General features: G+C 44.9%; 1 protein-coding gene across 1 annotated transcript in view; it reads left to right on the top strand.

Moving 5' to 3' along the window:
- Positions 1 to 26,920, top strand: part of TECPR2 (tectonin beta-propeller repeat containing 2) — a 105,868-nt gene extending 78,948 nt beyond the window's left edge. The window contains exons 18-20 of the mRNA XM_038743292.1: positions 20,060 to 20,201; positions 23,802 to 23,951; positions 24,890 to 26,920. Of these exons, the coding sequence (XP_038599220.1) occupies positions 20,060 to 20,201; positions 23,802 to 23,951; positions 24,890 to 25,047 (450 nt within the window). The 3' untranslated portion in view covers positions 25,048 to 26,920. The remainder of the gene's footprint in view (positions 1 to 20,059; positions 20,202 to 23,801; positions 23,952 to 24,889) is intronic.
- Positions 26,921 to 27,219: the final 299 nt, after the last annotated feature.

Below are 27,219 nucleotides of genomic sequence, written 5' to 3'. Positions count from 1 at the left end.
CCCTGGGCAAGTCACTCCTCTGTGCCTCAGTTACCTCGCCTGTCAAATGGGGATTGAGACTGTGAGCCCCACGTGGGACAGGGACTAGGTCCAACCCAATTTGTATCTACCCCAGTGCTTAGTACAGTACAGTTCCTGACACATAGTAAGTGCTTAAGAAGTACCATAATTATTATTAATCATTTATAAAGCATAATTCAAGACCCAGCTTCTTCGAGAAGGTTTTCCTCAGTTATCACTGCCCATCTCCCCCTTCTAGACTGTGAACCCAATGTTGGGTAGGGACCGTCTCTATATGTTGCCAGCTTGTACTTCCCAAGCGCTTAGTACAGTGCTTTGCACACAGTAAGCGCTCAATAAATATGATTGAATGAATGGATGAATGAATCCCTTCCTTCCCCTCAACTGCTCAGAGCCCATCGTCCCCTCCCTGAGGCAGCATGGCCAGGCTGGGGGCTTCCTTAGGAACTCCCGGCCTTTTGTTCAGCGGATACTCTGGCATTCTGCTCCGTAGCATCTGCATTTCCAAAAAGTCATAAATCTTATCCAAAGCAGCAAAACCGAGAGGCTTCTCCCCGGCTGGCGAGCGGGCAGAGCAGATGGGCAGAAGAAGTCAGCAAAACCAGCCGTTTAAAAGATGTCATGAAGGTTAAATGATATTTCCACGGACTAGCTGAAATGTTATGAGTAATCTATAGAGAGGGTGAAAATGGAGAACACTATTTTTCTGTTAGCAAGGCAGAATGTGATTCATCTTTCCCTTTTAAATTGGTTGTTAGAGAACGAGTTTGTTCTCCAGCAAATTTCCCTTGCAACAGTAGTGTGGCGGTGAATTCTGAATGCCCTAACCTCTTGGTTCCCAATTGAACGTGGCCCAGTTGCCAATGGATCTGCTTCTGTAGCCAGGGAAAAATTTGTTGATTATAGCTGACATCCACAGACACCCCCTCTACCCACTTCTGCCCAACTGGCTGAATGAGAATCTGAAATTGAAAGCATCTCCACATTTTTCATGGCAGAGCAACTTTTCTGGGCCCTAGAGGCCAAATGAACGAGGATCAGGAGGAGAGATTGAACAACATTTGCAGTTATTTTTTAATGTTGACTGTAAAAGTCTCGTTTTATTTTTTACTAGAAAGGAAACGAGTTGTTTTGGTCTTCAGTTTTCAGTTCTTAATTTACCGGTGACACATAACTGTGTCCTCAGACTGCTTCCAGGCTAAAATGGGACCAGATGCTGAGTGATGGATGATTATTACCAAGACTCAGTATGATTTTATGCCAGGTGACAAGAATGGAAGAACAGAAACCTCTTGAACAGAAGCAGTGCATTCGCAGCTCTGTTTTCTAACGTCTGTTTTAATCACTAGCAACTCTTTCTCTTTTCCCTTACATAAAGCAGGGCTGGTCTGAACCAAACCAAGCAAGGCTTTTTCTTGGGAATCTGAGTAATCTGGTTTAGGGAGCGATATCTGAGAGAGGTGTTTGTGATGTTTTCGTCTTCAGCAACTTCTGTTCTTGGATTAAGCCCTGGCAGAGAAGTAGACGTAGTCCCTGTCCTTTATGGGTGACGGAAGAGCTCACAATCTAGGAATACGTGGGGAGAAGGGAGTGGAAACGGACACATTAGGAGTGATCTAACATTTAAACCCAACCCGGACAAATACACAAAGTAATAATAATAATAATAATGATGGTATGTGCAAAGCACTGTTCTAAGCGCTGGGGGGATACAAGGTGATCAGGTTGTCCCACGTGGGGCTCACAGTCTTAATCCCCATTTTACAGATGGGGGAACTGAGACACATAGAAGTTAAGTTAGGGGAAGCAGCATGGCTCAGTGGAAAGAGCCCGGGCTTTGGAGTCAGAGGTCATCGGTTCAAATCCCGGCTCTGCCACTTGTCAGCTGTGTGACTTTGGGCAAGTCACTTCGCTTCTCTGGGCCTCAGTTCCCTCATCTGTAAAATGGGGAGTAAGACTGTGAGCCCCCCATGGGACAACCTGATAACCTTGTAAACTCCCCAGCGCTTAGAACAGTGCTTTGCACGTAGTAAGCGCTTAATAAATGCCCTCATTATTATTATTATTATTATTATTAAGTGACTTGCCCAAAGTCACTCAGCTGACAGTTGGCGGAGCCGGGATTTGAACCCATGACCTCTGACTCCAAAGCCCGGGCTCTTTCCACTGAGCCACGCTGCTTCTCAATCAAAATCAAAACAGAGATGAGCAAGGGGCTGTGGCTAGAGGAGCAGAATCTCCAGCTCCGAGTGCAGGGCCCGGCCTTAGCTGCTGTTCCCATTACAGCAGCCACCGGTTTTCCCGGGGGTCTGTGGAGGCTTCCTGCTGTGGGTGTTGCTCTCTTTCCCACCGGGCCGGTGGGAAGGTGGGTCTCCTCTGGCGCACGGGAGAATCCCTGCCGGATCCTGAGGAGGTAGCATGGCTGCCTGTCTGTTGGTGAGGTGGGGGGACAACGCACAGCATCATTTATTCCCAGCCCAGCGCACACAGAGCATGTCGGGAGCAGGGACCCTCAGTGGCAGGAGGGACGGCGGTGGTATTCTCAGATGCTTCTCTCAGATAATAATAATATCATCATCATCATCATCAGTCATATTTATTGAGCGCTTACTGTGTGCTGTATTAAGCGCTTGGGAAGTACAAGTTGGCAACATATAGAGACAGGCCCTACCCAACAGTGGGCTCACAGTCTAAAAGGGGGAGACAGAGAACAAAACCAAACATACTAACAAAGTAAAATAAGTAGAATAGATATGTACAAGTAAAATAAATAGAGTAACAAATATGTACTAACATATATACATATATACAGGTGCTGTGGGGAAGAGAAGGAGGTAAGATGGGGGAGGGGAGATAATAATAATAATATGATGATGATGGCATTTGTTAAGCACTTACTATGTGCAAAGCACTGTTCTAAGCGTGGTGGGGGGGATACAAGGTGATCAGATTGTCCCACGTGGGGCTCACAGTCTTAATCCCCATTTGACAGATGAGGTAACTGAGGCTCAGAGAAGTTAAGTGAGCCGCCCAAGGTCACACAGCAGACATGTGGCAGAGCTGGGATTCGAACCTATGACTTCTGAATCCCAAGCCCGGGCTGTTGCCACTGAGCCACGCTGCCTAAGAGTGTCTGGTGGCTGCTTTTATCCTCGGCTCATGGGTTTCATTTAATTTTATTTTTTTCAAATCGCATTAAGCACTTATGTGTCAGGCACCACGTTAAGTGCTGAGATAAATACAAGCTAATCAGGGTATTCACACCACTTGGGGCTCACAGTCATAATCCCCATTTTTTACAGATGAGGTTGCCAGGTTACCGAAAAGTGAAGGGACTTGCTCAAGGCAACCCAGCAGACTAGTGGCCGAGCCAGAATTGGAACTCAGATCCTTTTGGAGCCCAGGCCCATGCTTTATGCCTATTCCTGGCTTTTATCCTCACAGCTTTAATAAAGCATTATTTGGAGTGATGAGGGAAGGTATGAAAGAGTGAAGTTTAATTTTGGAGTATTTGGCCGAAGATTTGGGTCTCAACCGGGGGGAGATAGAAGGGAAAAGGAGACTCCAAGTCCTTGAAGTCTCATTATTTAGAGCTTGAATTTACAGTAGCAGCTGTGTGCCTTTTGCTTTATCAGTCATCGGAGTTGACTGGAACCCAGAGGCTTTGGTGAAGTTGGAAATCTTTCATTTTTGTGTGAGTGTGTATGTGTGTGTGAGTGAGAAGAGTCAGAAGGACCTGGGTTCTAATCCCCGCTCCACCATGTGTCTGCTGTGTGACCTTGGCAAGTCACTTCGCTTCTCTGTGCCTGTTACCTCATCTGTTAAATGGGGATTAAGACCGTGAACCCCATGTGGGACAGGGACTGTTTCCAACTTGAATTACTTCATATCTACCACAGCGCTTAGAACGGTGCCTGGCACATGGTAAGCGCTTAACAAATACTGTTATTAATTTAGTGCACAGTTCTGAAAACAAACTTGATAAACATTAAAGTGCTTGTTGAGTTTTTGAATGAGGCCAGCGGGGAAAAGGAGAAGATGTGTTAGTGTAAAGCAGGGGCACAGTTTCCATCTAGGTTTAGAACTCCCCAGGCCTCTGCTCTCATCATCATCGGTGGTATTGATTGAGCGCTTTGTGTCAAGCATTGTACTAAGCACATGGGAGAGTACGATACAATAATCCAGTTGATTTCTAAATGGTGACTCGGCTGGACAGTTTTTAGGCTACCAGGCTTAAGCAGGAAACCCTTGCAGCAGCATATGTTGTCACAACACACAGGTTTGGTGTTATTTTTGAAAACACAACCCTGAGTCCTGAAATACACATCCCTGCGCTCGCAGAAGTAGAGATGCAAATAAGCTGGCATATTCATCAATGGTATTTGAGTGCTTACTGTGTGCAGAGCACTGTACTAAGCCCTTGGGAGACACGTTTCCTGCCCACAATGAGCGTACAAAACCTTCAATGAGACTAGATCCAAACCAGTATGGTCCTGCCTCATTTTTCTCTTCCTCTTTCCCACCATCCTTAGGTCAGCCTTAGGTCCGCAGTTCTGGTGTCTGGCAAACATTCCCAAAGCTTAGCCTTTATCTGGAAGTCTGCCAGTGACACTTCCAGGATCAGTGACTCCCAGGAGGGAAATTGGGAAAATAAAATAAAATCGGTCACCCAAAAACCGCCAATCAGTCAATCCTATTTATTGAGCGTTGTGCAGAACACTGCACTGAGCACTTGGGAGAGTACAATATGACAGAGTTGGTAGACATATTCCTTGCCCCCAAGGAGCTTACAGTCTAGAGGGGTAGACAGACATTAATATAAGTAAAGTACGGATATGGACATAAGTTTTCTTTCTGCTGATCCCGAGATTCCTTGGGGCTGAGGCATAGAGACCTGCACATGTGCGGATTTCTCTCCAAATTGAACAGATGTGGATGAAAATGGTTTCCCATAAGTGATGATAATAATGGTATTAAGGGTTACTACGTGCTGAGCACTGGAATAGATATGGTGGTTCAGATGTAAATTAGCTGCTACTGCTCTGGGGGTCCAATCAATCAATCAATCGTATTTATTGAGCGCTTACTGTGTGCAGAGCACTGTACCAAGCGCTTGGGAAGTACAAGTTGGCAACATATAGAGACAGTCCCTACCCAACAGTGGGCTCACAGTGTAAAAGGGGGAGACGGGGAACAAAACCAGCAGCCTCCTCCAGACTTCTCCGCTCTAGTTGTGTTGATCCCCCACTGTTCTCTGCCTGCCTCCCTGAGCCTCTCTGCTCCGGCCACCCGGACCTGCCACCACCCCCCGCCACGTGGCAAGTTCCCCTCTCCATCGTCACTTTTGCCGGTTAGGTCTCTTGGTGCTACTAGTGACCAGGGGCTGAGGCCTGCCCTGCTGTGCCCTGAGGATCGGTGATTGTTGGTCAGGTGCGGGAGGTGGGGTCAGTTGCCTTTCCATGTTCATAAGATCAATCAATCAATCATATTTATTGAGCGCTTACTGTGTGCAGAGCACTGTACTAAGCGCTTGGGAAGTCCAAGTTGGCAACATATAGAGACAGTCCCTACCCAACAGTGGGCTCACAGTCTCGAAGGGGGAGACAGAGAGACAAAACCAAACATATTAACAGAATAAAATAAATAGAATAGGTATGTACAAGTAAAATAAAATAAAATAGAAGTAAAGCTAGATGCACATCATTACATGGGAAGCAGTAGGGTCTTGTGGAAATCGATCAATCACTGGTATTTCTCGAGCGCTTACTCAGCGCAGGTCACTGCTCTAAGCTCTTGGGAGAGAACAATATAAGAGAATCAGCAGACACGCTTCCTGCCCATAATGAGCTTATAATGTACAGAAAGAGCACGGGCCTGGGTATCAGAGCACCTGGGTTCTAATCCCAGCTCCGCCACTTAACCTGCCATGTGACTTTGGGCAAGTCATTAACTTCTCTGTGCCTCAGTTCCCTCATCTGTAAAATGGGGATTAAGACTGTGAGCCCTATCTGGGATATGGACTGATTAGCTTGTATCTACCCCAGGGCTTTGTGCTTAGTACAGTGCTAAGCGCTTAGTACAGTGCTCTGCACATAGTAAGCACTCAATAAATACGATTGATTGATTGATTGATTTGCCTATCACATAGGACTAAACCCATGCCATTAAAAAAAAAAAGTACATTAAGTGCTGTGAGGTTAGAATTAGTACTCTTAAGGGGTACAGAACCAAGTGCCTAAATGATGCAGAGGGAAGGGTGGGGAGGGGGGAATGTGTATTTAGGGAGGCTGGAAAGAATTAGTGAAATTTCATTTTGTTCTGAAGACACAGGATCCATAGACGAAGAGCAAATTTCTAAAATAGAGAAGCTGGTTCTACTACTTTTCTCCAAGAAGGTAAAAATGGAAGACATGGCATGTGAAGATCAAAGAGGGTAGGGAGGCTTGGGGCACCAGCCTGGCAAAATACTGTTTCTTGGGTTAAAAATAAATCAGGCTTCCCAGCTGTCAGTTGCGGTTGCCCCCCTTATCCCACCGGCATGGGTGATGAACAGAAACGGCCGTAGTCTAAGGTGGAACAGAAAGGAAGGGAAGTCAGGAAGCTTCCGAAGGTCAGGAGCAAGAGTCGCAGGAGTGAAAGCAAAAATGAATTTTCCTATTCCAGATCAGAGCCTGAGAGCTAGCACCAAATGCTTCTACTGCTCTGAGTGTCCCCATACCACTAGAAATGGGATCAGGAATGTCTGAAACAACCGGAAAGAGCCACCTGCAAAGAAATAATCTGCAAATCATCATCATCATCAATCATATTTATTGAGCGCTTACTGTGTGCAGAGCACTGTACTAAGCGCTTGGGAAGTACAAGTTGGCAACGTATAGAGACAGTCCCTACCCAACAGTGGGCTCACAGTCTAAAAGGGGGAGACAGAGAACAAAACCAAACATACTAACAAAATAAAATAAATAGAACAGATATGTACAAGAATAGAATAGATATGTGCAAATGCCTCAAAATTAATGTCCATTTCCCTACCAGCGAGCCTTTGAGGGTCTCTTCCTCTCTCCGGTCCGGTCACCCACTTCCTCACCCTCCCTTTGCCAGGAGGGGCCCCTTCTCCACATTCCCTGTTTTCCTTCCATTTCCGACTGTTGTCCGCTCCCCAACCCTCTTGTAATTATGCCCTGTGACCTCCGCCCACCATCTCCCTCCTCTCCTCTGTCTTTCTCTGCTACCGTTTGGCTCTCCTCTGCCCTTCCCAGGGTCGATGACTCAGAGCGAGTGCTCCAGACTTCAGAATTCATTGTGGGGCTTGAAAGGAAAAACACGGGGAAAGTGGACTGCCGAGCTTCATTATCTGCCGAGTACAATCAGTTGTTCATTTTCCCCTGCAAAATTTAGGAATGATGTGTTTTTGAGGACATGGGATGGTGTACAGCTCTTCCCCACCGCCCCGAAGCCCTTTATGAAGAAAATCCCTTAAGATACCTAGTGGGCATTTTGAGTTGTGAGACCAAATGATTCCTAAAATAATAAACTGTTCAGCATCGCTAATGATCCATCCTCTAAGCAAATGGATGGGTGCTACACTCAGAAAGGTTGGGACAAGTTTCAAGGATGCCCCACTCTTGCATTCCATTAATATCACATTAAAAAACAAGGATTGTTTTTCACAATCGGTCCATCGTCCAGATTTGGCTCTTCATTCCTGACTGCATTTCCTCTAGACTGTAAGCTAGCTGTGGGTGGAGAACATATCTGCCAACTCTGTTATATTGTACTATCCCAAGCGCTTAATACAGTGCTCTGCACACAGTAAGGGCTTAATAAATTTGGTTGATTTTCAGATCCTCAGGTGAAACTATGCCCTCGGTTTTGCACGTTAAATGTTTTTTTCTATTCTCTGTACAAAAAGCGTGGACCCGTGAGAGTCAAAATTAACAGAAGTTATTTCGCAGCAGGAGTTCCTTTCAGTAACACAGCAGTATGTTGCGTAAGCTAGAAAATAATTAAAAATGAAAGAATATTTAATGTTTGGAAAAAAAAGAAATTTCTACTGAATCTCATACATCCTCAGAATGTTTCTTTTGGATTGAAACTGTCCATTCCGTTTAATCTTTTCCATTGAAGTTGTGAGCTTTTATGCCTTTTTATCTCTTTGAACCATTATTTTTTCCCCTTTTTATTTTTGAGCTAGTTCTGAATGAAGAGGCTTGGCCATAAGAATTATATATTCTAGGCGTGTTCTACGCTTTGTTCTCCTTTTCCTCCTTCCTTCCCCTCTTCACTTCCCTCCCCATGGTTTTTTCCTCTCACCAGATGCCGGAGAGGCAGTCCTCTTAGTTTTGAGAGATCTTCTCTAGAATTATTTGGAAGTTTTGGCGTTGGCCTAAAAACGGCAACATTTCCAGTTGGAGAATGGTGTCTTAGCATGCAGAGCTTTCCGTGGTGTGAATCATAGAAAGTGGTCCAGGAATGTTCTCTCTCTAGCTAATAATAATAATAATTGTGGTATTTAAGAGCTTACTACGTGACAAACACTGTTCTAAGTGGTGGAGTAGATACAAGCTAATCAGGCTGAACACAGTCCCTGCCCCACAGGGGGCTCAGTCTTCATCCCCGTTTTACAGATGAGGGAACTGAGGCCCAGAGAAGTTAAGTAACTTGCCCAAGGTCACACAGCAGACAGGTGGCAGAGCCGGGATTAGAACCTATGCCCGCTGACTCCCAAGCGCGTGCTGTATTGAGCAACGTTCCTGGGTACATGGGTTCCTGGGTTCCTGGCACTTGAGAACAAGAACCCTAATAACCATAAAAAATCATGCCTGTTTAAGGAAACCAGAACTCATTTTTGTGCCACTAATAGAAAAAATACTACCCCCAGGCAATATTAATGGAAAAATTTTAAATTTCCTGCTGCTCCACAAACTCATTTTTCCAAAATGTAGCACCTTTAATCTGAATTCAATCCAGAATCTTTCCTGCTGAGATTGGCCATCTAGAAGTAGGACCTTACACCCCTGGGCCACTCTGTCTATGCTGTCAGGCCAGATGCCCCTCAGAGTACTTAGAAACCCCAGATTCCTAGAAACCTTCAGGAAAAATCAGGTGTCGATGCCTTTTCCTGGACTAATATCCTCCAGTCCTAATTGTGCCGTCCACATCAGCCTCCTTAAACACTCATGGATATGTCTGTTGATTTTATTCCTTACTTGGAGAAGCAGCGTGGCTTAGTGGATAGAGCAGGGTCCTGGAAGTCATGAGTTTTAGTCTGGGCTCCGCCACGTGCCTGCTGTGTGAGTTTGGGCAAATCACTTCACTTCTCTGGGCCTCATCTGGAAAATGGGGATGAAGAGTGTGAGCCCAATGTGGGATTGTGTCCAACCTGACTAACTTGTATCTCCCCCGGCACTTAGAACAGTGTTTGGCGCTACCAGAACTACCGCAGATGGAGAGCGGGCCGTTCTGGGAGAGATGTGTCCGTGTTGTCGCCGTGGGTCGGACACGACTCGACGATACAAGACAAGCGCTTAACAAGTCCTATAATTGTTATTACTTTTGTTCTCATCATCTGTCTATGTTCTTACTCTTTTACACGTGACATGTTTGTCGATTTAAGTTTCTTATTGATCTCAGAGAAGCAATTTCTGCCATGGCAAAGTAGAATATTTTAGTAGATGCTAGTTGCTTTGGGACTCGGTCCCGCGTAAATGAACATTGAACATAATCGCTCTGTTGTTGTTTACTCGGAATGCAGAGCTTTATTCAACTTCACTAAAAGCAAAAAGCCATGTGGTTTTTTTTCATTCTTTCCAGAATGTTCATATTCATTATGAAGAGTGAAGAAGAAGAAGCAGCGTGGCTCAGTGGAAAGAGCACGGGCTTTGGAGCCAGAGGCCAGGGGTTCAAATCCCAGCTCCACCAATTGTCAGCTGTGTGACTTTGGGCAAGTCACTTCACTTCTCTGTGCCTCAGTTACCTCATCTGTAAAATGGGGATTAAGACTGTAAGTCCCCCATGGGACAACCTAATCACCTGGTAACCTCCCCAACGCTTAGAACAGTGCTTTACACATAATAAGCGCTTAATAAATGCCATTATTATTATTAGTAGTAGTAGTAGTAGTAGGTATCCTGGTGGTTACTTTTGTAATCATCTCAGAGCAAAGCCTGAAAATAACTTTTTGGAATTGCTACCTTTGGAAATGGCATTCTCCATGTATGCTCAATCATAGGATAATATTTTTACATGGAAAGATTCTGGGTTGAATTCAGGTTAAAGGTGCTACGTTTTGGAAAAATGAGTCTGTGGAGCAGCAGGAAATTTAAAATTTTACCATTAATATTGCCTGGGTGTAGTATTTTTTCTATTAGTGGCACAAAAATGAGTTCTGGTTTCCTTAAACAGGTATGATTTTTTATGGTTATTAGGGTTCTTGTTCTCAAGTGCCAGAGTGGAAGGCAGTGAGACTGTGGTGGGGTTTCTGGCCTAAGGAAGCTGGTGGTTATGGCTATTGAAAGAATATTGGAGATGGTATAAGAAATCACCTAGCCTGGTCGGAAACCAGTTCAGAGAATTTCAATCATGTCAGTCAGTTGTAATTATCAAGTGCTTACTCTGTGCAGGGCACTCTACTAAGTGCTTGGGCGAATACAATACATAAAGTAGGTAGACATGATCCCCGTCTATTTGGGAGAGTACACTACAACAGAATTGGTTCAGTGTTCAGAGAAAGACAGACATTAAATTCCAGATGAGTATATTGTGGGACCAATGGTAGGGTGAATATCAAAGTGCTTAAGGGGTACAGATTCAAGTGCAAAGGTGATGCAGAAAGGAGGGCTTAGTCAAGGAAGGTTTCTTGGAGGAGATATAATTTTAGTAGGGCTTTGAAGATGGGGCAAGTGGTCTTTTGGATATAAAGAGAGAGGGAGTTCCCTGACAGAGGGAGAATGTTGACAAAAGGTTAGCAGCGAGAAAAACGGAATCAAGGTACAGTGATTTGGAGTTAAAGGAACAAAGTGGATGGGTTTGGTCGTAATAGATCAGTGAAGTAAGGTAGGAGGGAGCCAGCTGACTGAGTGCTTTAAAGCCTTTGCTGAAGAATTTCTGTTTGTGGGGGAGATGGATGTGCAATCATTGGAGGTTTAGAGGAGAGGAGAAGTGTGGATGGAGTGGGGGTTTTAAGTTTTTTGTTTCGTTTTTAAGAAAAATGATCCAGGCAGCAGAATGAAATGTGGGCTGGAGTTGAGGAGAGGCAGGAGACAGGGAAGTCAGCCAGGAGGCAGATGCAGTAATCAAGGTGGGATATGATAAGGGCTTGGATCAATGCGATAGCAATGTGGGTGGAGAAGGAATGGGGGGATTCTAGAGATTTCAAAATTGCTCAGTTCATGGGGACAATAGGGTAATAACACCCAAGGCTTTTTCACACCAGTCTCCCAGGCGGGCTCATCCCAGTGTCTAAAAAAGACCTGAAAGTTTCCAAATCAAGGCTGACAAAACCCCAAGTAGTGGCTGCCTGGCCTGTTAGCTTTTGGAAGCCTGCCCCATCCTAGTTCTCGTCCTGCATATAAAATCCTTGACCGCTCTGCACTCCCACCCACAAAATGAAAAATTGGCCCCTTTGATGACTAGACTACCACAAACCCTCCAATTGCTTGACAGTTCAGCCTCCCTCCCTTCAGAGGAGGTTGAGTGAGAAAAATAAATTACGATCTTTGTAGCTGATCCTAGAGAACGAATTATTTATCCAGTCAAATGTCCAAGATTATTTGCAAGGTTGAGCTTTCTACACTTCTAGTCCCTATAGACTGTAAACTCCCTGTGGGTAGGGGTTGTGTCAACCAACTCTGTTGTAGTTTACTCTCCGAAGTGTTTAGTAGAGTGCTTTGCACGTGGTTAGTGCTCAAATGTGATTGATAATTTAGCCACAAAAATATTTGTATACTCCCATGTATGCCATTATGGACAGGGAATGTCACCATTTATTGTTGTATTATCCTTTCCCAAGCACTTAGTACAATGCTCTGCACACAGTAAGCATTCAATAAATATGATTAAATGTATGTATTTGTGAAAAGGCTTGATGCTCCTTGAGGGCAGGGATCATGCCTACCAACTCTATTGTAGTCTCTCAGTAGCTTAGTGTAGTGCTCTGCTCACAGGTGCTCATTAAATACTGTTGATTCATATTTTCAGTGTGGTACTCCAAAAATCTGAATCCTTTTTATTTATTACAGACTTAAAGCCTTTGAAACAGAGCGTTTGTGTGCGGGGAGGGTGGGGGGCGTTTACACTCGCCTACACAGAAGTTCTTATGATCGAAAGTCTATCTGAATATGTATTATTCCAGCCAGTCAGCTATCCAAGGTGAATCAGCTCAAACTGAAGAAAGAAAAAAGTTTGGCTAGCCAAACCAAATCAGCCAAAAGCATATTTAAAATAGTCAAATTCTAATTTGTTTGGTCCTAATAATGATAGTATTTTTTAAACACTTACAATGTGCCACACACTGTGCTAATAAACACTGGGTAGATATAAGATGATCAGATCCAACATAGTCCCTGTCCCACCTGGAGCTCACAGCCTAAGAGGGAAGGAGAAAAGGTATTGCATCCCCATTTTCCAGTTCAGGAAATTACAGTAATTTCATAGTAAGTGCTTAACGTGCTATTATTATTATTATTATTATTTGAATGAATGAATATGACTCCTAGGCCTGGGCTCCTCCCCCTAAGCCACACTGGAGGACTCCTTTTGCCAGCTCCCACGTGAAGCCCATCCTCCTAGCTGGAGCCCATTGGGATTTTTCCATAATAGTTCTTGTTTTGAGTAGCTTTACTTCAGCAAAGCCTCATTTGTTGACCTTCAGGGCCTGCTGCAACAACTGCTTTTGGAAAAAAAAAAAATGGATGTGTTAATGACCACACCCTGAACCAGATATTCATCATTGCCGTTTTGGGTGTCGTAATTCAATCTTGCTGCCTTACTTTTGCAACAGGAAGTAGTTTTTCCTTATGAAGATACTATTTTGTAGATGAATTCAATTAATCTGGTGATGATGAGTGAGGGAATGTAGGCCAAAGGTGTCCCGGCCACGTCTTTTATCCATTTCTGATTCGTGGTTCTTAGAGTCTTCATCTCCACCATTCCAAATATATGCAGCTTTTGTGAACGGAATTGGGCTTTAGAAAAATACTTCATCCCTGCGCCTGTTTTTTACAAGAACTGGATCGTTAGGCCATGAATTCTTTTGAAAGACTTGTTTTCTATCAATCTCTGTGTTTCTGGGACCCTTTTACTACATATATGCTGCAAAGATTGCTGAATAAATTTCCAAAAACAACTGAAGAGATTCACACTCAAGTGCGCTGTATGTGTGTGTGTCTGTCTCTGGTGAATGTATACACAGCTATAAAGATCAATTTTCCTCTCGAGACAGAGTAAGGAAAGCCGTTAACATTAGTGTTAGATTCCTGGAGTAGAAACGAGGCCAATTATAACCCACAGAATGGCTCTTAGAGGATAGAGACTTTGGGGGTTGGGGGAGAGAGAGAAAGAGAGAGTCCTTTTTAAAGTGAGGTGCTTGACCTGAAAATGCCTTTTGGGAGGTTATAGTTGGCCTTGTTTAGCATCTGGGCTTCATGAGAAAGGAGCGCAACAGGGAAATTCAGCCTTATATCTATCTGTATTTACATTCACCAGGCACACAGCTTGTGTGTAGCTCTTGAGTCTTGAAATGTACAAAGAAATGTTTTCAGCCGCTCAGGCAGAAGCTCTTTCACTTCTGTTTTGGTTTTTAGTGGTTTCTTCATTGCAGGAAGAAAATAAGGTTCCACAGTGAGGCCCTTATGTAAGGGCCATCCCAGAAGAGTTCTTCAAAAGCAAAATGATTTATTTCACATTAGCCAGTTCACGTGCATGTGCACTGTGCATTAAAGATGGCATTTAGCTATTGCAAGCTCAAGCTTTATTTAAATTTATGGCGTAGTTAGTAGCTTGTAACCTTTGATTGTTTTGAATAGCTGGGCTTATTCTTTTCTTAGTAAAACCATTTGAATCGATTTTTCTCCAATCTCGTGAATTAGAGTCTAATTATTTTAATGGACACCATCCCTCCCGCCTCCCATGCCTTGAATTTGTTCCAGGATTTATCATTTCACTATACCTTACTGACTTAAAATAGCAATTTATTCTGGAGTGCCTTCTGTCTTGGGCGATGATAGAGCAAAACAAACAGATTTTCTGACCCCGTAGAAAGTGTAAGGGTTCCTGTTGGGGAAACTTGGCTGAAGAAAATTTCTCATTATACTGTTAGAGATTTCAATCAACCGGTGGCTTTTATTGAGCATGTACTATGTGCAGAGCGCTGTACTTGGAGAGTACAGTCTAACGGAGTTGGTAGACGTGTTCCCTGCCCACAACAAGCTCACCATTTTTAAGGGGAGATACAGACATTATTCATTCATTCAGTCAGTCAGTCGTATTTATTGAGCGCTTACTGTGTGCAGAGTAGACTAGACTACCACAAATCCTCCAATTGCTTGACATTTCCAAGCTGTACTAAGTGCTTGGAAAGTACAATTCGGCAACAGATGGAGAAAAATCCCTACCCAACAGCAGTTTTAACAGTCTAGAAGGGGGAGACAGGCAACAAAACAAATAAGCATCAATAGCATCAAAATAGATAAATAGAATTATAGATAAACACACATCATTAATCAAGTAGAGTAATAAATATATACAAATATGCACAAGTGCTGTGGATTAGGGAAGGGGGTAGAGCAGAGGGAGGGAGTAGGGGAGATGGGGAAGGGAGGAGGAGCAGAGGAAAAGGGGGGCTCAGTCTGGGAAGGCCTCCTGGAGCAGGTGAGCTTTTAGTAGGGCTTTGAAGGGGGGAAAGAGAGCTAGTTTGGGGGATATGAGGAGGGAGGGTATTCCAGGCCAGAGGTAGGACGTGAGCCAGGGATTGACGGCGGGACGGGCAAGAACGAGGCCCAGTGAGGAGGTTAGCGGCAGAGGAGCAGAGTGTGCGGGCTGGGCTGGAGAAGGAGAGAAGGAGGGGGCAAGGTGACGGAGGCCTAATCTAAATCAATAATTTAAGGATATGTACATAAGTGCTGAGGGACCGAGGGTGAATACCGAATGTCCAAAGGGTACAGATCCAAATGTGTAGACAACGCAGGAGGGAAACGGAATCAGGGAAAAGAGGACTTAATCGGGGAAGGCCTCTTGGAGGAGAATTGAACTCCCAAAGACTTCCCTGAATTGGCATTTTCCTCTGTAAAATAATGATGGCATTTATTAAGCGCTTACTATGTGCAAAGCACTGTTCTAAGAGCTGGGGAGGTTACAAAGTGATCAGGTTGTCCCACGTGGGGCTCACAGTCTTAATCCCCGTTTTACAGATGAGGTAACTGAGGCCCAGAGAAGTGAAGTGACTTGCCCAAAGTCACACAGCTGACAAGTGGCGGAGCCGGGATTTGAACCCCTGACCTCCGACTCCAAAGCCCGTGCTCTTTCCACTGAGCCACAGCACTTTAAAAACACATGCCAGATTCCTTTGTGATTTTGGAACTGATTTCTGAAGTAGTACTGTAGTACTTTTATCATCAATCGTATTTATTGAGCGCTTACTGTGTGCAGAGCACTGTACTAAGCGCTTGGGAAGTACAAATTGGCAACATACTTTTAGACTGTGAGCCCACTGTTGGGTAGGGACTGTATATGTTGCCAACTTGGACTTCCCAAGCGCTTAGTACAGTGCTCTGCACACAGTAAGCGCTCAATAAATACGATTGATTGATAGTACTGGGTAGGCTTTAGCCAACCGATGTCAGGGTGGCATTTTAAGAGTGTCCTAAGGAAATTTAGTGGAGTGTGTTTGTTTTTGCTAGGGAAAAACTAACTGAATGTAAAAGATAGGATTAACTCGCCTTCTAAAGCTCTGCATTTGATATTTCATACACACAGTAAGCGCTGAATAAATACGATTGATTGATTGATTGATTTCCATCAGAGTGCTAGATCCCTTTTGCAAACAGTTATTTCTGTATGCAAATTTTTCAGTTTGGGATATTAGAAAATCTTCAAAGTACTGAATAATTCTGGACTCATTCAATACTTGAAATATACCGTCTCTGGTCTTAGTTTGCTTTGCAAGGCACAGTTCAGCGGAAGTGGAAAACAGCAGAAAAATATGGAATATCAGAAAGAAAAGCATTGAAGTTGAATCACTAAAAGAGCATGGCCAAGTGGATAGAGCACAGGCCTAGGAGTCAGAAGGTCATGGGTTCTAATCCTGACTGCTACTTGTTTGCTGTGTGGCCTTGGGCAAGTCACTTGACTTCTCCGTGCCTCAGTTCCTTCATCTGTAAAGTGGGGATTAAGACTGTGAACCCGATGTGGAACAGGGACTGTGTCCAACCCAGTTTGCTTGTATCCACCCCAGCACTTAGTACAGTGCCTGGCACATAGTAAGCACTGAACAAACACTATGATGATGATGATGATGATTATTATTATTATTATTATTATTATTATCATCCTTTGTGAAATTTTGTTTTAAAACTAGGAAGGCTTCAATTTACTTAGATTGCGAGCACCATAGGGGTTGGGGATGGGAACTGTGTCTCACCTAGTTATATCTAACCCAGCTCTTAATACAGTGTTTCACACATAGGGCTTAACAAATGTTGTTATTATTACTATTTTTATTATTGAAGTCACCTGCCTTCCAGAGCATGAGATATTTGATAAAGTGGCCACTAATCATTAATTATTAATTGTTAATGATGTGTATATAGTTATAATTCTGTTTGTCTATTTTGATGGTATTGACGCCTGTCTACTTGTTTAGTTTTGTTGTCTGTCTGCCCTTCTAGACTGTGAGTCCATTGTTGGGTAGGGATTGTCTCTCTCTGTTGCCAAATTGTACTTTCCAAGCGCCTACTACAGTGCTCTGCACACAGTAAGTGCTCAATAAATACAATTGAATGAATGAATGATCAGTCAATTAATCAGTTGTATTTATTGAGCGCTTGCTGTGTGCAGATACTAATTAGAGGACACCCTTTGGTCTAGCTAAGGAGAGGGTCTATTGAAGTACGATGGATTTAGTTTGTACTGAAATGTTTCTCTGCCAGCAGGATAGGTGATCTGCTCACTGTGGCCAGGAGGAATCAAATACCTCCAAGTGGTATTTGACTGTAAGCTCACTGTGGGCAGGGAATGTGTATACCAACTCTGTCACATGGTACTCTCCCAAGCACTTAGTACAATGCCCTGTACACAGTAAGCACTCAACTCTATTTTACTTGTACATATTTACTACTCTATTTTATTAATGATATGCATATAGCTGTTATTCAATTTATTCTGACGGTTTTGACACCTGTCTACATGTTTTGTTTTTGTTGTCTGTCTCCCCCTTCTAGACTGTGGGATAGGGACCGTCTCTATATGTTGCCGACTTGTACTTCCCAAGCACGTAGTACAGTGCTCTGCGCACTGTAAGCGCTCAATACATATGGTTGAATGAATAAATAGGATTGATTGGTTGGGAAGCCCTCAGCCCGGAAACTCTGGGGAGTTTCTTCGCCAGCCAAGCCTTAGAGAGCAGAGAAGAATTTTAAGTAGAGAGCCTTCAAACGATTCCTGGTCAAAAGGCAAGATTTCAATAGGAAGGGGCTGAACGCTGGAGCTGAACTGGAAGGCGTCTTCTATCTCTAGGGAAGTCAGCCGCAGAAATGTTGGGTGAGCTTAGGCAGGGGCAGCAACAGGCCAGAATTTTTACTGGGATAGAAAGGGCAGGTGGTACTATCAATCAATCAATCAATCAATCATATTTATTGAGCACTTACTGTGTGCAGAGCACTGTACTAAGCGCTTGGGAAGTACAAGTTGGCAACATATAGAGACAGTCCCTACCCAACAGTGGTACTAGTGAATATAGGTGCAGGGAAAGCCATTCTGTACTTAGAGAAGCAGTGTGGCTCAGTGGAAAGAGCCCAGCCTTGGGAGTCAGAGGTCACGGGTTCTACTCCCGACTCCGCCACTTGTCAGCTGTGTGACTTTGGGCAAGTCACTTCACTTCTCTGGGCCTCGGTTACCTCATCTGTAAAATGGGGATTAAGACTGTGAGCACCACGTGGGACAACCTGATTACCTTGTATCCCCCTCTAGCGCTTAGAACAGTGCCTGGCACATAGTAAGCACCTAACAAATATCATCATTGTTATTATTACATGTGTTTCCAATGGGTTTTGTACCTGGGAGGACTGTATGTGAGGGAAATCAAGGAAATCTAGCTAGAGAAGCAGTGTGGCTAAGTGGATAGAGCACAGGCCCAGAAGTCAGAATCAATCAGTCATATTTGTTGAGCACTTATTGTGTGCAGAGCACTGAATCAATCAATCAATCAATCGTATTTATTGAGCGCTTACTGTGTGCAGAGCACTGTACTAAGCGCTTGGGAAGTACAAGTCGGCAACACATAGAGACAGTCCCTACCGAACAGCGGGCTCACAGTCTAGAAGGGGGAGACAGAGAACAAAACCAAACATACTAACAAAATAAAATAAATGGAATAGATATGTACAAGTAAGATAAATAAATAGAGTAATAAATATGTGCAAACATATATACATATATACAGGTGCTGTGGGGAAGGGAAGGAGGTAAAATGGGGGGATGGAGAGGGAGAGTACAATATAACACATTCCCTGCCCATAATGAGCTCACGGTCTAGAGAGGGAGGCAAACATTAATATAAAGAAATAAATTACAGATCTGTACATAACTGCTGTGGGGCTGGGCAGGGGGGAAGAATAAAGGGAGCAAGTCATGGTGACTCAGAAGGGAGTGGGAGAAGAGGAAAGAGGGGGGCTTAGTCTGGGAAGGCCTCTCGGAGGCAATGTGGCTTCAATTGGGCTTTGAAGGTGGGGAGAGTAATTGTCTGTCGGATATGAGGAGGGAGGGATTTTCAGGCCAGAGGCAGGGCGTGGGCGAAAGGTGACTAGCAAGATAGATGAGATCAAGGTACAGTCAAGAACAAAACGAGTTAACATACAAGAAAAGCTTTGCATTCACGGGAAGAAAGGCAGTAAGTTAACCAGTGGCCAGAGCACAGGCCTGGGATCAGAAAGTTACGGGTTCTAATCCCAGCTCCGCCACTTGTCTCCTGTGTGACCTTGGGAAAGTCACCTCACTTCTCTGGGCCTCAGTGTAAAATGGGGATGGAGACTGGGAGCCTAATGTGGGACAACCTGATTAGCTTGTGTCTACCCCAGCACTTAGAGCAGGGCTTGGCATGTAGTAAGTGCTTAATAAATACCAGAATTATTACTATTATTATTATTTTAAAATGATGCCATAAAGATTTCTCTTAAATTCAGGAGTAAGTGTAGCTCATGCTAGTTCTCGAGGTTTTCATTAAAGTTGAGTTTGAGAGTAGGGCAAAAATAATTGATTGCTCCCTCCTGTTTTTCTTTCTTTTGGGGCCCTGATAATTATTTGAGGATTATTCTGTTGTTCATAGTCATTGGGGCCTTCTTTTACTGACTAGTGGGGTAGAGTCCTTGCTTTCTCAGAAAATAATAATAATTAGCATGTATTTTATGTTAATCACTGGGATAGGTACAAATCTATCAGGTGAAACGTAATCCCTATCCCTCTTAGGGCTTACATTCCATCTTATCCCCATTTTATAACTGAGGCCCAGAGAGTTTAAGTGACTTGTTCAAAGTCAGACAGCAGACCAAGGGCCAAGCCGAGACTAGAACACAGGACTGTCGATTCCCAGCCCAGTCCTCTTTCCTGTTTGTAAGCGCTCAGTAAATACGATTGATTGATTGATTGATTGTTCGTTATGGGCACAAAATATTTCTCCCAAACTCTGTTTTATTGTACTGTCCAAAGCGCCTGTACAGCGCTCAGTAAATACGATTGGTTGATCATAGGCCACGTTGAGAGAAAACAGAGCACCGTCTTTTGAGTTAGGGGGTCGGGGACCCTGCCTAATTATTTTCCCTCTTTCCAGCCTGTGGGAGTCAACCTCATTAGCATCCATTCCAGCCCCAACGACCAGATGCTGTGGGCTATCGACAGCAAATGGAATGTGCACGTACGAATCGGGATCACCGAAGAGATGCCCGTGGGCACCGACTGGGAACACGTACCCGGTAAGGGGAAAGACGGGTGGAACCACAACCCTCTCCTCATTAAATTCCATCTGATTTATTAGCACACCCTTTCAGTGCCAGCCATCCTATGTTATTGTATTTTAGACTGTGAGCCCACTGTTGGGTAGGGATTGTCTCTATATGTTGCCAACTTGTACTTCCCAAGCGCTTAGTACAGTGCTCTGCACACAGTAAGTGCTCAATAAATACGATTGATGATGATGATGATTGTATTCTTCTGTGTTACCATGGTGTTGTTTAGATTGCCGTGGTCGGTCAAAACTACTGCCGTCATTTTGACTTCATCTTCCCTCACAATGTCCCCGGTAGCGTGGTCTGATCTATAGAAGCCGTAGGGTTTCCAGTCGTCTCCCACCTTCATTTTAGGACTACCACGAGCTCCGTGGTAGAACCGTAGATAGAAAGGGAATATACCCGAATGTTCTCAGTGCAATTAGAAAAAAAGGGAGTTGATATCCTCCCCCTCTACTTCCTGAACAGAGTAGTTTCTGTCTGTTTGAAGCTTTCCAAAGGAAGACAGGTTTTGATCTTAACTAGGAAGCTTCTGTGCTACGCGGAGGTTAACAAAAGACTCCGGTAACTGTCGATTATTCCTTCTGTGCAAGGTGGCAGGGAAAAGCAGCATCAGGGGGAGAAGAGGACGTAGCATTTCTTGTTTCCCCTCTGCTCTTTATTAAAGAGATAGGCAGAAACTCCAAGAAATAGTAATGCACAGAGGCGCTTGGGCACAGACACTGAAAAAACACACACAAATACACACACACACACACACACACACACACACACACACACAGACACACCGCCCCCCCAGCAAACATATAAAAGTTAACCACTCTATGCCCTTTTCTTTAAATCTTGTCAAAATACTATTTTCAAAAGAAAAATATAATTATCATTATTATTGTATTTATGCATTTACTGTGGGTCAAGCACCATTCTAAGCACTGGGGTTATCTTCCCACCCAAACCATGTCCTCCCCATGACTTTTCCATCACTGTAGATGGCACCACCATCCTTCCTGTCTCATAAGCCCATAACTTTGGCATTATCCACGGCTCATTTCTCTCATTCAACCCACATATTCAGTCTATCACTAAATCTTGTCAGTTCAACCATCATAACATCACTGCCCTCTCCTCTCCATCCAAACTGCTACCACATTATTCCAAACACTTATTCTATCCTGTCTTGATTACTGTATCAACCTCCTGGCTGACCTCTCTGCCTCCTGTCTCTCCCCACTCCAGTCCATACTTCATTCTTCTGCCTGGATTACTTTTCTATATGTTCATACCATGTTTCCCCACTCCTCAAGAACCTCCAGTGGTTGCCCATCCACCTCCACATCAAACAGAAACTCCTTACCATCAACTTTAAAGCTCTCAATCACCTTTCCCCCTCCTACCTCACCTCACTGCTCTGCTACTATAACCCACACACTTTGGTCCTCTAATGCCAACCCACTTACCGTACCTCGATCTCGTCTATCTTGCTCTGCCCTCTCACCCACGTCCTGCCTCTGACCTGGGCCACCCTTCCTCTTCATATCCGACAGACAATTATTCTCCTCACCTTCAAAGCCTTATTGAAAGCACATCTCCTTCAAGAGACCTTCCCTGACTAAGCCCTCATTTCCTCTTTTCCCACTCCCTCCTGCATCATCCTGATTTGCTCCCTTTATTCACCCACCCAGTCCCACAGCATTTATGTATTTATCTGTAATTTATTTCTATTAATGTCTGTCTCCCCCACCAGTCTGTGAGCTCAAGCGTTTAGTATAGTGCTCTTTACATAGTGAGCGCTTGATAAATATGATTGATTGAGTAGATACAAGTTAATCAGTTTGGACACAGTCCCTGGCCCACATAGGGCTCACAGTCTAAGGAGGGAGTAGGATTGAGTCCCCGTTTTACAGATGAAAAGTTGAAGCACAGAGAAGTTGAGTGACTTGCCCAAGGTCTTACAGCAGACAACTGGCAGAGATCCTAATTTCCATTTACTCAATGACTCCTTTATTTTCCGGTAATACAACTACCATATTACACAAGGTTTATCAGTACTCCATGCTCTCAAGCATGAGAATATTTTGGTTTTGCACAAACTCCCCAAACAATTGGGCATATTGATTTCTCCTAAGCACCTTTCCTTTGGGTTGCAGATTGAGAGAGAGTTCTTACAACTAATCAATCAGTGGTATTTATTGAGTGCTTACCATATGCAGAGCAGTGTATTAAGCCCTTGGGAGAGTACAGTATAACAGAGTTGGTAGGCATGTTTGCTGCCCATCAGGAGTTTACAGTCTAGAAAGGGAGACATAATTGAAATAAATTACAGATACCTACCTAAGCGCTGTGGGACCGAAGGGTAAATTCCAAGTGCAGGGGTGACGCATTAGGGAGAGGGAGTAGAGGAAATGAGGGCCTAGTTGAGGAAGACCTGTTGGATAAGGTGGGATCTTAATCTTTGAAGATGGGGAGAGTGATGGTCTGTTGGTTATGAAGGAGAAGGGAGTTCCAGGCCAGAGGCAGGACACGGGCAAGTGGTCAGTGGCGAGACAGATGAGATCAAGATGCAGTGAGCAAGTTGGTGTTAGAGTACCGAAGTGAACAGGCTGGATTGTAGTAGAAACTGAGGCCTGGGGAGGTTAAGCGACTTGCCCAAAGACACCCAATAGACAGAGCTGGGATTAGAGGGCAGATCCTCCAACTTTTAGGGCCACAATTCTTCCGCTATGCCACACTAATTCCCCAGAACTCCCCAGTCCATCAATCAATGGTACTTACTGAGTGCTTACTGTATGCAGAGCCCTGTACTAAGCACTTTGGAGAGTACGGTATAACAGAATTGGTAGATATATTCCCTGCCCACAAGGAGTTTACAGTCCAGAGGGGGAGACAGACATAAATAGACTGTTTTTTAGACTGCGAGCCCACTGTTGGGTAGGGACTGTCTCTATATGTTGCCAATTTGTACTTCCCAAGTGCTTAGTATAGTGCTCTGCACATAGTAAGCGCTCAATAAATACGATTGATGATGATGATGATGATAAATAGAAAGAAATGAATTATGGATATGTACACAAGTGCCGCAGGGCTGGCAAAAACAATCCAAAGTGTGAGGGTGACACAGAAGGGAGTGGGAGTCGAAGAGATGAGGGCTTAGTTGGGGAAGGCCTCTTGGAGGAGAAGGGGTGTTAATAAGGCTTTGAAGATAGGGAGAGTGTCCCCAGTACTTCTTTTCATATTGAAGGATCATCTGGTCTGAGGGCTGTGGGACAAAATCAGATAGGTGCATGGCATATTGGAAACAGGTTCTAATCCCGGCTCCACCGCTTGTCTGCTGTGTGACCTTAGGCAAGTCGCATCGTTTTTCTGGGCCTCAGTTAACTCATCTGGAAAATGGAGACTGAGACGGTGAGCCCCACGTGGGACAGGGACTTTGTCCAACCTGATTTGCTTGTCTCCACCCCAGCGCTTAGTTCAGTGCTTGGCACAGAGTAAGTGCTTAACAGATGCCAATAATTATTACCTAGATGGATCCTGGTGATGGGGGAAACTGACTGTGTGCTTGCTTCCTAGGGTTACAGGCCTGCCACCTGGCTCTGAGCTCAAGAACCGTCTGGGCCCGATGTGCCAATGGAGACGTAGCTCGCCGCTACGGCGTCACCGACAAGAACCCGGCCGGAGACTACTGGAAGAAAATTCCTGGGAGCATGTCCTGTTTGACGGGTAAGTTAATGGTCGTGTGATCCTGTCCACCGGGCGGGTAGGCCCCTCTCCCATTCATTCATTCAGTCATTTATTGAGCGCTCACTGTGTGCAGAGCACTCTACTGAGTGCTTGGGAGGGGTCAGTGCAACAATAAACAGACACATTCCCTGCCTGTATCGGTCTTCGTCCCTCTCAGGCCCCATGGTGGTTTCTCCCAGCCTGCCGGAGCGGGAAGAGATGTGGCCTACATGAAGTACAGGCCTCCTCCCGGGTTGTCTGGTGGTTTTAACAGTGACAACGTGAAAAGTGAAGAGTAGAGCTTAGGGGAGCTTCTGGTCCATTTCCTTTGTCAATCAGTTGTATTTACTGAGTGCTTACTTTATACAGAACACTGTACTAAGCGCTTGGGAGAGGACTATATAACAATATCCCAGGTCCGCCACTTGTCTGCTGCGGGACCTCAGGCAAGTCACTTTACTTCTCCGGGCCTGTTACCTCAACCGTAAAATGGGGATTAAAGACCGTCAGCCCTATGTGGGACAGGGACTGTGTCCAACCCGATTTGCTTGTATCCACCCCGGTGCTTAGTACAGTGCCTGACGCAGAGTAACTACTTAACAAATGCCATTAAAAAAAGTACCTATAACAGAGTTTGCTTTTATCCCTGGACTCTGTAACCCAGAGTGACTACTCTTTGCTTGTATGAGCTCCTAGGACACGATTAGCTCTTCACATCACTCAGTCATATCAGTAGTGCTCCTGCGGGGTGCAGAGCCTTGAGCTTGGATGCCTGCCGTGTGCTGAGCACTGCTCTTAAGCACTTGGGAGCACACAGTAGAAGTCACAAACACAGTTTCTGCCCTCAGGGAGCTTACGCTCTCAGTGAGGGAGCCCAAACGAATTGCCAGTTGTGGAAGTCGAGGGAGGAGGTCAAAGCCGGCCCGTTTCCTTTGCAGTGTCCCCGTTCGATGAGCTGTGGGCCGTGGGCCCTTTAGGTTACCTCCTTCAGCGGCTGACAAAGACCTTCAGCCATTCACCGGGCTTTCAGAAAAGCAGCGACGCTTCCGTCTTGCTTCACCTGGAAGACTTCGAAGATGAATGGGAAGTCATCTGAGGGGACGCCGGTCCGAGCCCCCCCCCCCCGGCCGGAGCCGCCGAGGATTCCCGGATGGGAGGCGATGGGTTTAAAAGCTGCTTGCCTCCGCCACGCCCCGTTAGCCCCTCTGCACTAAAACACGATCCACCCAGCCCTCCTGAAACGCACACTCCCACCTGTTTGTTTCAGCATCTCTTGAAAGCTAGTAGCTGTGGCGGACTGGAATTAAACGGTCTCACTTGTGGCAGCTCCTTTGGAACTATTAACTTACTTTTCACCTTCCTGGTAACAGCAGCTGCCGTTACTGCATGCACACTAATAGGTGGGGGGATTCATTTCCCCGGGGGCGGGGGCCGCTCTCACATTCAGCGTTTCTCAACCTCAGACAAGTTGACTATTTCCTCAGCTTGTCCCCAGTTGACCCCCCAGGTCCAGTGAAAAATACTCTACAAGCATAGGAGAGGCACTTGAGATCTTCAGCAGGGAAAAAAGATACGGCCATGCAAAGGGCGGCCTGTTCGACCAGTTTGACCAGTTTCGCCTTGTCGCTGAGCTACCCTCTGTCGAGCGGAAAGTCTGGCTTCGGGCAGCTCGCACCCACGATGACTCGCTTCAAGTACGGTCAGTAAGAACGAGTCTCCCCCCATTTCACAACTGAGCTTCAATCCTTCTCCCAAAGCCTCCTCTCTGTCCCCATCCTTTGGAAGAACGCAATTCCGTTTTTATTTAAAAAGAGGGTAATAGAACGAAGGCGTTTCTGACCGTGTGTGTGTTTCCATTTGGGCTGCCTCGTGCGCGGAGCCCCTGAAGCTTTAGGGAGAAATTTAACAATGACGGGAGTTTAGCTGTGTCTTTTTAGTCCTATTTAACAGAGATTGCAAACAAGCGTAATAAAACGAGGCAACATCCTGGGTGACGATTGCCACTTTACTTTTGTTTGAAACCTCTAATATACCTCATTTTCTCCCCTCCTCAACACACCCTGCAAATGTAGGGTAATAATAATAACAATAATAGCATTTACTAAGCGCTTACTATGTGCAAAGCACTGTTCCAAGCGCCGGAGGTCTGTTTTCAGCAACTAGTGGAAAGACTTGGGTTTTTCTTTCCCTTTCAGTTTATCCTGGACTCATGATCTGTAGCCATCACTTCAAACGAGCCGATCTCAGGCCGGGGAGGGAAGGGCACGGCGGAAAAGGAGGGGCTGGGGGCAAGGAAATGAGAAGCCTCAGTGTCAAATGGTCCATACCCCAAAAGAGAGGGTCTCTCCCCCGTTACCCCCAGTCTCCGGACCCTTGGACAAGAGGCCCTTGGTGGGCTGTGCTCCATTTGCAGCTAGTGTCAGGCGATAAAAGAATCTTCACTGAGGCGAGATATAAACCACCTGTCTCTGAGGGAAGGAGCCGTTGGCGGGTTTCCCCACTACGACCCTCAGGTCTCATGCCTTCCCCTTCCTCAGTCTTAAAGGGAGGCTGCCATCGAGCTGCCCATTTTAGGCTTCCCTTTGGCACAAGGCCCAGGCTGCCAGGCCTGTTTATGCTCGCACAACAGGGTGCCGTGGAAACGCAGCTTGGAAACAGCCCACTTCCAAACCGAGCTGGCTAGGAGGAGCCGAGAGCTTACCTTGCCGATCCAGGAGAGGGGCCGAATCCCAAAATATTCTTCGGCTTGACACTTTTATAGGATTCTTTTTAATTAAAGCGCGGGTTGGCAGCAACCTGGCCCGGATCACCCTTTCCATCATGCTGTATATCCTGTGCCTTGCTTGATTCATTCGTCGGTGTTGAAGGCCTTTTAAATCAGTGGGACTTTTTAGTGCAATTATACTTGAGTCTGGTTAACATTAGTCCGAAGACTTTTAGCTTCTTTGCTCTGTAAAAAAAAAAAAAATTTTTTTTTTTTTTGCTGTGCTTTGAGACAGTGCAATAAACTAGACTTTTTTCCAAAACAGCTTGTCTGTTGTTCCCATTTTATACCTAGTGTCCTTCTTGGTTCAATAATACAGTTACCCATTTCACTTGTTTATTTCCCTTTTTTCAGCAGGGAGATTCACCCGGTATTTGCTGGTTGATGGCTGTACGGTTGGGAAAGTCTGACATACATATCTGCCCAGGAATGAATTGCTAATGAAATCTGAATTAGTGTGTTTGTTGTTTGTTCAGATCAATCAATCATTGGTATTTATTGAGT

The sequence above is a fragment of the Tachyglossus aculeatus genome, chromosome 1, assembly GCF_015852505.1.
Source record: "Tachyglossus aculeatus isolate mTacAcu1 chromosome 1, mTacAcu1.pri, whole genome shotgun sequence".
NCBI lineage: Eukaryota > Metazoa > Chordata > Mammalia > Monotremata > Tachyglossidae > Tachyglossus > Tachyglossus aculeatus.
Note: the sequence above shows the minus strand (reverse complement) of the source record. Positions and strands in the feature narration are given on the sequence as shown.